The sequence below is a fragment of the Oncorhynchus tshawytscha genome, linkage group LG06, assembly GCF_018296145.1.
Source record: "Oncorhynchus tshawytscha isolate Ot180627B linkage group LG06, Otsh_v2.0, whole genome shotgun sequence".
Lineage (NCBI taxonomy): Eukaryota > Metazoa > Chordata > Actinopteri > Salmoniformes > Salmonidae > Oncorhynchus > Oncorhynchus tshawytscha.
Genome location: NC_056434.1, coordinates 32,592,722 through 32,605,452, shown reverse-complemented (window position 1 = coordinate 32,605,452; position 12,731 = coordinate 32,592,722). Strand labels below are relative to the sequence as shown.

General features: G+C 42.0%; 1 protein-coding gene across 1 annotated transcript in view; it reads right to left on the bottom strand.

Annotated features, from left to right (window-relative positions):
• LOC112245124 (semaphorin-3D-like) overlaps positions 1 to 12,731 on the bottom strand; it is a 64,647-nt gene that overhangs the window by 17,116 nt on the left and 34,800 nt on the right. Inside the window, exons 9-15 of the mRNA XM_024413105.2 lie at positions 10,615 to 10,729; positions 10,422 to 10,491; positions 10,161 to 10,305; positions 8,372 to 8,594; positions 7,981 to 8,069; positions 7,535 to 7,576; positions 5,144 to 5,301 (exon numbers count right to left, since the gene is read on the bottom strand). Coding sequence (XP_024268873.1) covers positions 5,144 to 5,301; positions 7,535 to 7,576; positions 7,981 to 8,069; positions 8,372 to 8,594; positions 10,161 to 10,305; positions 10,422 to 10,491; positions 10,615 to 10,729 — 842 coding nt within the window. The remainder of the gene's footprint in view (positions 1 to 5,143; positions 5,302 to 7,534; positions 7,577 to 7,980; positions 8,070 to 8,371; positions 8,595 to 10,160; positions 10,306 to 10,421; positions 10,492 to 10,614; positions 10,730 to 12,731) is intronic.

Sequence of the window (12,731 nt, the reverse complement as noted above, 5' to 3'; positions counted from 1 at the left end):
TCCCTCCCCCTCTCTCACCATCTCTCTCTATCCGTCATAGATTTAGGTAATGTGTAGAGTTTTGTATTCTGCTGCCTTTATGTCCTCAGATCAGTTTTCAAAGTCCCAACAGGCATCAACCAGGATTCCCACTATCCCACAATGCAATAACATGACCCTTACTACCACATCATGCAATGGTGTAACCCCAAACTAAACTCATCAAAAAAAGATGAGGACCATGTCTTTCAAAGATAAATCGTAAAAATCCCAATAACTTCACAGATCTTCATTGTAAAGGGTTTAAACACTGTTTCCCATGCTTGTTCAATAAACCATAAACAATTAATGAACATGCACCTGTGGAACGGTCGTTAAGACACTAACAGCTTATAGACGGTAGGTAATTAAGGTCACAGTTATGAAAGCTTAGGACACTAAAGAGGTCTTTCTACTGACTCTGAAAAACACTGAAATAAAGATGCCCAGAGTTCCTGCTCATCTGTGTGAACGTGCCTTAGGCTTGCTGCAAGGAGGCATGAGGATTGCAGATGTGGCCAGGGCAATACATTGCCATGTCCGTACTGTGAGACACCAATGACAGTGCTATAGGGAGACAGGATGGACAGCTGATCATCCTCGCAGTGGCAGACCACATGTAACAACACCTGCACAGGATTGGTACATCCGAGCATCACACCTGGGGGACAAGTACAGGATGGCAACAACAACTGTCCGAGTTATACCAGGAACGCACATTCCCTCCATCAGTTCTCAGACTGTCCACAATAGGCTGAGAGGCTGGACTGAGGGCTTGTAGGCCTGTTGTAAGGCAGGTCCTCACCAGACATCACCGGCAACAACGTCGCCTATGGGCACAAACCCACCGTCACTGGACCAGACAGGACTGGCAAAAATTGCTCTTCACTGACGAGTCGCGGTTTTGTCTCACCAGGGGTGATAATCAGATTTGTGTTTATCATCGAAGGAATGATCGTTACACCGAGGGCTGTACTCTGGAGCGGTATTGATTTGGAGGTGGAGGGTCCATCATGGTCTAGGGCGGTGTGTCACAGCATCATCGGACTGAGCCTGTTGTCATTGCAGGCCATCTCAATGCTGTCCGTTACAGGGAAGACATCTTCCTCCCTCATGTGGTACCCTTCCTGCAGGCTCATCCTGACATAACCCTCCAGCATGACAATGCCACCAGCCATACTGCTTGTTCTGTGCATGATTTCCTGTAAGACAGGAATGTCAGTGTTCTGCCATGGCCAGCGAAGAGCCCGGATCTCAATCCCATTGAGATTGTCTGGGACCTGTTGGAATGGAGGGTGAGGGCTAGGGCCATTCCCCCCAGAAATGTCCGGGAACTTGCAGGTGCCTTGGTGGAAGAGTGGGGTAACATCTCCCAGCAAGAACGGGCAAATCTGGTGCAGTCCATAAGGAGGAGATGCACTGCAGTTCTTAATGCAGCTGGTGGCCACACCATATTCTGACTGTTACTTTTGACCCCCCCCCTCTTGTTCAGGTACACATTATTCAATTTCTGTTAATCACATGTCTGTGGAACTTGCTCAGTTTATGTCTCAGTTGTTGAATCTTGTTCTGGTCATACAAATAATTACACAATTTAAGTTTGCTGAAAAATGTACGCATTTGCCAGTGAGAGGACTTTTTTTTTGGCTGAGATTATATAGTCTGACTAGGCCACTGCTATAGTCTGACTAGGCTATTTATCCTGGATGCACACACACACACACACACACACAAAAAAAGAAGACAACAGAGAGTAACAGTAACATTAATCATTAGCACATCAAATAGTTTCTAATCAATGCTTCTGCCCTAAGAGAGAGCGAAAGAGGTAAGTGAACATCCATGAGGCACAGAGAAATGCTGAAGAAACAAAAGCCCACCAAAACAAAAAATAGAGAAAATATCTGAACACTCTATGACAGTCCCTAGAGCCCTGAATTGGGACAAAAATAGTGCAAGGTCAGGTAGGATATAAACTTTCTCTCTTCTTCAGGTTCATTAAATCAGGCTTGTGGACATCTTCACATACCTGATCTGACAGTGAAAGATGAACATGTCAGAGTAAATGACAAATGTACCTCATTTCATGGATAACGAAGGGGTAATCTATTGATCCTGGGGCCTGCTATGGTTCAGATACCTTAGACGAAAAGAATAGCAATGTGGCACAGCTGTTGTATATGCTCCTATATACTTTATTTGTTCTTCAGGCTACAAAATGTTATATTAATATACAGAGAATATGGGACATTTTCTACACCTGGAGACATGTGGATGTATGTACACTGAGTGTACAAAACATTAAGAGCACCTTCTATTTCCATAGACTAACAAGGTGAATCCAGGTGAAAGCTATAATCCCTTATTGATGTCACTTGTTAAATCCAATTCAATCAGTGTAGATGAAGGGAAGGAGACAGGTTAATAAGAAGGATTTTGAATCCTTGAGACAATTGAGACATGGATTGTGTATGCGTGCCATTCAGAGGGTGAATGGGCAAGACAAAAGATATAAAGTGGAACTGACAACATTTAGCAACATGAAATGTTATACAAATCTGTTCATATACACCCCCAGGAAGAATATATCACTTAAAAAAATATATGACAAGTGAGCACTTAGATATGGACATTTTCACATTTTCACACATTCTTAGAATGTTTGGGAATTACGTATACTATGGCATTTGTGAAGATTCTATAGCAATTTAGAGTGGGAGTGGCCAAACAAAAACATCTGTCTCATGTAGGACCAGTCTCCACAGAGCTACAGTAAGCCTTTATTTGCAACACAGGCCTGCCATCATTCACTTTGAACTGGACTGTGTGTTTACATGCAGTTGCAACAGCTCGACATTAGATCATTAGAACACATTTGCCTAAAGCCACAAAATACACCTGAATGAATTTCTGCAAATATGTAAATACCACTTGGGAGTCCTATTGGTCAGTTATGCACATCAACAACAAAAATATCAACAACTAATGCGAGCCATGAGCTAAAATCTAATGAAAGAGCATTAGATAAACCCATTCAAACTTTTTCAGTTAGTTTCCTATCAAAATTACACTAATACACGATGGGGAATTGTAGTCTACTTATTCTTCTGCAGCTTATCTGCCAAAAATGAATGCTTGTCCCAACCAAGCACCCAAAGCAAACTAGCTAAATTAGGCTAGCTTGCTAGCTAGCAACTTCCAGACACAGATGAGAGAACACCTTACACTGACCATTTTACTAACCCAGCAGAGCTGGTCGGCTGTTTACATGTTATCTAGAGCATTCTTGACTAACTATTACTTAACTTCTTGGTGACAGGGGGGCAGTATTGAGTAGCTTGGATGAATAAGATGCCCAGAGTAAACTGCCTGCTACTCTGTCCCAGATGCTAATATATGCATATTATTAGTAGTATTGGATGGAAACACTGAAGTTTCTAAAACTGTTTGAATGATGTCTGTTAGTATAACAGAACTCAGGCGAAATGGCAGGCGAAAACCTGAGACAAATCCAACCAGGAAGTCTTGAAATCTGAGGTTTGTAGTTTCATTTTCCAATATGCTGTGTCTATGGGGCCAGATTGCACTTCCCAAGGCTTCCAGCAGATGTCAACAGTCTTTAGAAAGTTGTTTGAGGTTTCTATTGTGGAAGGGTGTCGAATAAGAGCTGATTCAACAAGTGGACTAGGCTGAGGCCAATCAGTTGTTTACTGCGCGGTCACGCGGGCACGCCGTTCCCTCTTTTTCCTCTGTAATGAATACGCTATTGTCCGGTTGGAATATTATTGAAGATTTATTATAAAAAGACCCTAAGGATTGATTGTAAACATCGTTTGACATGTTTCTACAAACTGTAATGGAACTCTTTTGACTTTTAGTCTGGATTTTGCGCTCGCGCATTGTGCCTTTGGAATAGTAAACTAAACGTGTCAACAAAACGGAGGTATTTGGACATAAATATGGATGTAATTGAACAACACAAACATTTCTTGTGGAAATGGGAGTCCTGGGAGTGCATTCCGACGAAGATCAGCAAAGGTAAGTGAAGATTTATAATGCTATTTATGACTTTTGTTGACTCCACAACTTGGCGGGTAACTGTTTGGCTTTGTTTTGTGGCTGAACACTGTTCTCAATTATTGAATATTGTGCTTTTGCCGTAAAGCTTTTTTGAAATCTGACACAGCGGTTGTATTAAGAACAAGTTTATCTTTAATTATATGTAAAACATGTATCTTTCATCAAAGTTTATGATGAGTATTTCTGTTATTTGATGAGGCTCTGCAATTTTTTGGGATATAAATATGAACTTGATCGAACAAAACATACATGTATTGTGTAACATTGAGTCCTGGGAGTGTCATCTGATGAAGATCGTCAAAGGTTAGTGATTCATTTTATCTATATTTCTGCTTTTTGTGACACCTTTCTTTGGTTGGAAAATGGCTGAATGCTTTCTGTGACTAGTTGCTGACGTAACACATATGTTCTGCTTTCACCGAAAAGCCTTTTGAAATCGGACACTGTGGTTGGATTATCGAGAAGTGTATATTTAAAATGGTGTAAAATACTTGCATGGTTGAGGAAATTTATTTATGAGATTTCTGTTGTTTTGAATTTGGCGCCCTGCAATTTCACTGGCTGTTGGCGAGGTGGGGCGCTAGCGTCCTGAACGATCCCAGAGAGGTTAAGTTGCCTACGTTTACTGCCACTGGCCGGTCATATCCTGTGGGTGCTACGCGTTCGTAAATTCATCAGTTACTCTGCGCTCTGGAACAATCAGACGAGAGTGCTCTGAAATCAGGGAAGATAGCCAGTGAATGTGCGAACGCAATCAATATGATAACTTGGATAACAATTGTTCAAGTTCTTTCTAGCTAACCAAATGATACCTGCATCTCTAGCTGTGTATAGACACCGAAAACTGATATGAGGGGAAAAAGTCAGTCACTCACCCACTCCTCCAATGACATGACATCCGTCTAATAGCCTTAGTTACATTCGGCCATTTTTGTCCAAAATATTGAGCCATCCCAAACGGAGGCAGCAGACAATGTCCCAGGCCAGCAGTGATGTGATGTGTGTGTGTTTGTGTGTGTTTTGTGTGTGTGTGTGTATACTCTACCTCTTGGATGCAGGGATGTACAGTGAGCAGGTGTGTCCGTCCCAGGCACAGTAGGGGTCTCTGGCGAGGCAGCACTCTGCACACACCTGACCATACAGGTGACATCTGCTCAGTGACACCTGGGCTAGCCCTGCCCCCGAACCCACGTATAGCTGTTGCTATGGAGACAGAGATGGAGAGAACAAACAACCTCAGAGAAGGGTATAGTCTAGGCCACTTTTTTCAACTAATCACCTTGTTACAGTATATGTTGTTGTTTACACTATACTATGGTTCATTGTGGGACAAGAGATCTGTTTTTCTGATCTATGTTTTGGAAAGTGTGTGTGCGTCCATTTGAGTGCACATGTGTGATTTAGTACACCTACATGTCCAGTGGTACAGTATCTTCAGAGTTCTAACTTCCAATTATTAATACTGGAAGTCAACCCCCCTAACTCTAAAGCTCGTTTAAACAACAAAACCTTCAACAACACATGAGAGCGAGAGAGAAAAAAAAGAGAGAGAGAGAGCGAGAGAGAATGTTTTGTATGGATCTGTCGGGACTCGTCTGAACCAGGGATTTCAAAACAAACTCTGAAGGGAAACATGGCTAACACTGGGGGCTGGGCTGGGATGAAAACACACCCCACACACACACACACACACACACTTTGGCAGATGAAGGGAAGCTGTGATTGGAGTTGAAGGGTCTGCTGACATCCCGTACCCTCAGATAACGAGGGAGGAAAAGAGAGGGGAGGGAGAAGGGGGATAGAAGGGAAAACGAGTGGGAAGGTGGCTCTGGACAGTGCCGCTAATGGCATTGAGCCTGATTTACAGTGCTTTCGAAAAGTATTCAGACCCATTCCCTTTTTCCACATTTTGTTGGTAACAGCCTAATTCTAAAGTGTATTAAATTCAAAAAATGTCCTCATCAATCTATACACGCAATATAGCATAATTACAAAGCGAAAACAGGTTTTAGATTTTTTTTTGCTAATTTCTTAAAAATTAAAAACAGAAATAACTTATTTACATAAGAATTCAGACACTTTACTATGAGACTCAAAAATTCAGGTGCTGTCACGCGCTGGTCTTAGTATTTTGTGTTTTCTTTCTTTATTTGGTCAGGCCAGGGTGTGACATGGGCTTATTTATGTGGTGTGTTTTGTCTTGGGGTTTTAGTAGGTATTGGGATTGTGGCTTAGTAGGGTTGTCTAGAAAAGTCTATGGTTGCCTGAGGTGGTTCTCAATCAGAGGCAGGTGATTATCGTTGTCTCTGATTGGGAACCATATTTAGGCAGCCATATTCTTTGAGTGTTTCGTGGGTGATTGTTCCTGTCTCTGTGTTTGTTGTCACCAGATAGGCTGTATAGGTTTTCTATTTACGTTTGTTGTTTTTGTATTGTTTGTTTTTTTGTCGTTATTAAACATGTATCAAAAATACCACGCTGCATTTTGGTCCGACTCTCCTTCGACGGAAGAAAACCGTAACAGGTGCATCCTGTTTTCATTGATCATCCTTTGATTTGTTTCTACAATTTGATTGGAGTCCACCTGTGGTAAATTCAACTGATTGGACATTATTTGGAAAGGCACACACCTGTCTATATAAGGTCCCACAGTTGGTAGTGCATGTCAGAGCAAAACCCAAGCAATGAGGTCGAAGGACTTGTCTGTAGAGCTCCGAGACAGGATTGAGTCGAGGCACAGAACTGGGGAAGGTATCAAAAAATGTCTGCAGCATTGAAGGTCCCCAAGAACACAGTGATCTCCATCATTCTTAAATGGAAGAAGGTTTGAACCACCAAGACTATTCCTAGAGCTGGCCACCCGGGCAAAACCGGGTGAGAAGGGCCTTGGTCAGCGAGGTGAGAGATCCTTGATGAAAACCTGCTCAGGACCTCAGACTGGGGCGAAGGTTCATCTTCCAACAGGACAACGACAGTAAGCAGGTACTGCAGTGACACCTCTTGCACTGAGATGCAGTGTCTTAGACAACTGCCCCACTCGGGAGCCCCAAATACAGGTGTGCAAAGCCTGTAGCGTCATACCCAAGAAGACGTGATGCTCTAATCGCTGCCAAAGGCGCTTCAACAAAGTAAACCCTTATGTAAATGTAATATTTACATATTTGTAAATGTAATATATCGTTTTAAAAAATGTATACATTTGCAAAAATGTCTAAAAACCTTCTTTTGCTTTGTCATTATGGGGTATTGTGTGTAGATTGATAAGAGAGAAAAAAAACTATTTAATACATTTTAGAATAAGGCTGGAAAGTAACAACATGGGGAAGTCAAGGGTTGTGAATACTTTCCAAAAGCACTATACTGTACTGTAGCTATATGATACAATTAGGGAGGGTGGAGATGGAAAGGAGGGGATAGAGAAGAGGGGTGTTCTTACCTGTTTAGAAGAGATCTCCATACTCAGGATTGGAGTGGGAGTCTGGAGGAGAAAGTAACCATTATCTCCACTACACACACATGCACACAGATTCATACTTTAACACAGAGAACAGTTAGCGAATTAGTTCTGCTTGGGAAAAAACAAGCTCTCTTTCCTTCTACAGAGCTGACTTCATGTTTGGGAGGTCAACCAATAAGTCTGTGAATCAATGTGAGAAAAGGAACTCCCTCTGTCTCTGTAATACTAGACGAACACACCATCTCTCCTCTCTGTACCTCTAGATCTACTGCTGTGTGTTTAGAATAGGACATTCATATTTTACTGCTGTTTGATGAGCTGACAACCCCTTGAGAGAAACCACTACAGTGTTTGTCTTCAAAAAGTTCACGTCAGGATTAAACAGGCTTTGGGGGAACAGAATGAACTTTGAGTGTGTTTCTTACCTGGAACACCTGGAGTTCCTCCAAAATCACCTCCTCAGTGGACCAGTTCTCCTGAGTGATGCTCACCACCTTCAGCACTGACCCAGCATCTGAACACACACGCACGCACACACACACACACACACATCTTCTCGTTTGGAAACTTTCTATTGAGAGAGTTCTGCTGAAATGGGACTATTGGCTCCAAACAGACTATGATGTTGTAGAGCTCTGAGCATTAGAGCAAAGATAAGGGGTTCATGGAGCTCATACTACACTGAAGATGATACCTATTGCAACCGAACACAGTCTCCAACATTCAAACAGACTTCAAACACATCAATATTAGAACAGAAAAAATGTATGTGGGTGTTTGTGTGCGTCTGAACATGTGTGTGTTGGAATCTCTTACCTGTACCCAGAAACATGATTTCATACTGTCCATCCTCAGCCATGACGCGGTCCACCACTATCTGTGTCAGTGCGTAATCGACACGTACACGTGTGAACACGGGCCGGCCGGTCAGGGGGTAGACAGAGCGGAACATGAGTGGGTGGAAGCGGATGAAGCTGACCACCTCGTCTGAGAAGTCCTTGGTGGTTTTTATCCTGGGGTCATATGTCTTACTGGGACACTGAGGAAGGAAGACACTGTCAGTTTCTGAAGAGAGATATCAAATAATGTGTCATTTCAGAGACTAAATGAGATCAACTAACACAATTTATCTGGAGGTACTAGAGGGCAGTAGAAAGATCAGTCAAGTCAAGATAAAGACGTGGTTGTCTACCTTAAAGCAATTACTAACCTAGGTACCTACTGGTAAGACAGACATTTTTGGGATTCGCTGTCATCAAAGTGCTTGTCATATTTTTTAGGTTGGCCAGTGGCCTCTGAATAATAGGTATGTGTCCCCCTCTGGTGGTGACATGTGGTACTCCATTAAATTAAGTTCATCTGGAGCACACACAGTAATAAGCCATCAGTTTATGGCCCTATGCTTGTTGACGCTGGTTTCTCACTCACTCACTCACTCACTCACTCACTCACTCACTCACTCACTCACAATCTTGTTTAACTAACCTTGTGGGGACATACAATTGATTCCCATTCAAAATCCTATTTTCCCTAACATCTAAACCTAACCCTAATTCTAACCTTAACACTAATTCTAACCTTAACACTAAACCCCCTATGAATAGGCTTTTACCTTGTGGGGACTGACAAAATGTCCCCACATGGTCAAATATTTAGTTTATTTACTATTATTTTGGGGATTTCTGGTCCCCACAAGTGTAGTTCAACATGTCCATAGCAGGGTAGTGTTTTTCATCATTAATCTTGTTCTGGAGGGAGTCCTGTCGAGAAGTCATTAGTTGACAGTCAAAATTTCACATTTTAGTCATTAAGCAGATGTTCTTATCCAGAGTGACTTACAGTAATGAAAACATTTTCATGTTTACTAGTCCCCCATGGCAATCAAACCCACAACCCTGAGTGCCATGCTCTACCAAATTAACACAATGTCATGAAATCGGATTTTAAACCTAAACCTAACTTTAACCACACTGCTCACCCTCACGCTTAACCCTAACCATAAATTAAGACCAAAAATCCCCCCCCAAAATCCTGCATTTTTCCAATATAGCCAATTTTTACTTTGCAGCTGGCCCATCTAACAAAAATCACTCAGTTCTGCCTTAAGGACAAGACTCATCCTAATAAACGTCCACCTGCACACACACACAGTCACAGTACCTCATGTTAATCAGTTCTACAAACACTGCGTAACAGGACACATACGACAGTGATCACCGTGACGACTTAGTGACATCATCAAAGCTGCCCCCCAGACTGACGTTTATTATTGTTCATCAAGACAGGGACTGGGTAATATATCACACACACACACACACACACACACACACAGACAAACACTTGCATGCTTTCACATATAAACGTTGACTTCTGTCACACTCTCACAGACTATTAATTCATTATGTGCACAGGCACATGCAATAGATAGGTGTTTATTATTGTTAATCAGAACTGGTTCATACATCAGGATTGGGTCATATTGTAAGCCATTTAAGAGGGGTCTTTCTAAATAATCCTGGACAGAAACAATATTCAGTCTGCTTTCAGGCAGGAGGGAAATGGAGCGGGGTATGGTTAGCAGAGATGAGCGTGTTTGTTTGTGTACCGTTCCAGGGCGAGGGTAAGGTATTCTCCCCTCATATTCTACCCAGCGATGGTCAGGTCCCTCCTTGTGAGCGTAGGGTCCGTTGAACACAGCTCGTATGTCAGCCATGCTGTACACACACACCGCCGAGCCGCGGAACACAGAGCTGGAGGAGAAACACAGTACAATGTAGTATATTATAGTGGGAGAAATAAGCTGAGAGGTAGAGACATGCCTCAGTAAGGTATGGCGTAAGGTATGGTGTACTAAGTGTCATTTTACCTGGAGGTGGTGAAGATTCCATACACTACAGGGTTCTTCTCATCTCTAGAGGGAAGCATGAATATGTCCTCTACATCACACGCACACACACACACACACACACACAAAAGTTAAGAATGTGGCATTTAGTGCGCATGCGTTGTGCGTGTGTCAACGTGGAAGCATGCCAGGTGTGCGTGTGTATGTGTCTTACGGAGCTCGTCAAAGTGTGTGTCCACTCCTTCGGGTCCAGGGATGGAACACACCAGTCTGGCTTTGAGGAACGTCGTCCACTTATTGGTCAGACTCCTCAACCCTCCCACGTCATTCTGAAACACAACCACAACACAACCATAACACAGTCTGACACACAAATACAACTGAAATCGGGTTTAAGACCATAGTCTGACAGACAAATACAACTGAAATCGGGTTTAAAACCATAGTCCAAAGAACCTGACATACTGTAACAAGCACAACAGAACTGCACACCTTTCTACAGACCTTGAAATCCTAAACTCCTGTTTGAGACTAGTTTAAATAAACCCAGGTGAAGTTAGACACATGTCCCCGTTTACATGTGATTATTCAACTGGCAGAGGAACGAGGCTCATTAACGGTAATGATGACGGCAGTCACAATAAACTGAAAGAATGGAGAGAGGACTGAAAAGGGAAAATTACTGACAAGGAGGAGAGAATATGGTAGAGGGATTTAGTAAAACAAGAATAACAGTCCGAAGGAGGAATTGAAGCAAGAAAAAAGGAGAGAAATACATTTTAAAAAATAGAAAGATGAGCGAAGAAGAATTGAAGGTAAACTAGCGAGTTCATTAATTATGCAGATATTCTAATTAGCATATGTATACCCTTGGCTGAGTGCTCTTCTCAATAAAACAGTGCTTTTCTCAGGGCTAGGGCAGGAGTACTCAAGTATATCTCAAGTACAGGGCCCCTTTATCCAGGACAAGGGCCCTAGACTAACCTCCCTATTACACTCGGCCTGGAGACTGTCTTAAATAGACACACAATTATAAAAACTGTTCGGATAATGGCTTTAGTGTTTTCTAAATGGGATTATCTTCAATCGAACCCCTCTATTGTCAGCTGTAGACACAGGAAAAGGAATCACCAGCCTTACAGCTTACTCCTCAATCATAACCACTCCAAGTGCCTGAAACTGGGAATGTTGCAATGGAGCTTGGAATTTTTATTGTGGGAAGATGTGGCGACATAACTCAGTACAGGGACAGTCTCCCCACTACCCAAAAATACCAAACCTCACATAGCTGGGAACTGAAACTGAATCTCTTCTACCAGCAGCGGCCAGGAGGGTCCAACAAGTCTGGGTACAGACTTTTGTTCCAGCCAAGAAGTAACACACCTGATTCAATGAAACAACCTGCTGTAGTCACAGAACTACACTCAAAAAAACCTGCTGTTTTTACCATAACTTACTGGCAGCCAGTTTACCTGTAAGTTACTGTTAAAAAAAAAAGTACAATATATTTACCATAAATTCCAAAGAAACTTTGGCTTAACAGTACACTACTGCAAACTTTACAGCAGGGGTCTTCAACCTTTTCTTGCCCAGGGACCCCTATCATACGTTTGCACAAACATGACAAACTCTGCTCTTGTATTATCATCAGGTGAATGATAATGGCAAGAAGAAGTAATCAACATTTTAAAATGAATAGATTTGGTAGATTATAATTAGATGAAGTGTAAACTCTAACATAGTCTATTATACAGAAAGGTAACTCCAAACACATGTTTGCTGAGAGCAGCTGTTACCTGCTTAAACAAAGGTTAGCCATGTTTTGGCAAAAACTATTGTTCAAGTCAAGAAAGCTTCCCACACACTTGCCACACTATTCACGGGTGCTTTTTCAAAGCCTATGTCAGATATACCAGTGTAATTGCAATCCAATTAGTGTAATTGAAAATGTGTTTATTCTGTTGATGGTGGTGATATTCATAAAAATATTGGAATAAAATCTTCTTTTTATTTTTGATGTTAAAACAATGTTTATTAGGAATTTACAGTAACACACTGTATCTTTTTTTTATAGTAATTTACAGGCAACTGGCTGCCAGTAAGTTACCATAAACACAACAGGATTTGTTTTACAGTGTAGAATGAGATTCTATTTCAAAGGCTGTAGTCTCCACCTAGCCCCCAGCAAGCCTGAGTAGAGCTGCTGCTGTCTTGCTCCATTAATTCAGCTCCTTCAGAACCGTGAACATGGAAGGAGTAAGAGCTACAGGTAGGGGCTAGGGACTAGAGGTACAGTGCCTTGCAAAAGTATTCATTCCCCTTTTGCATTTG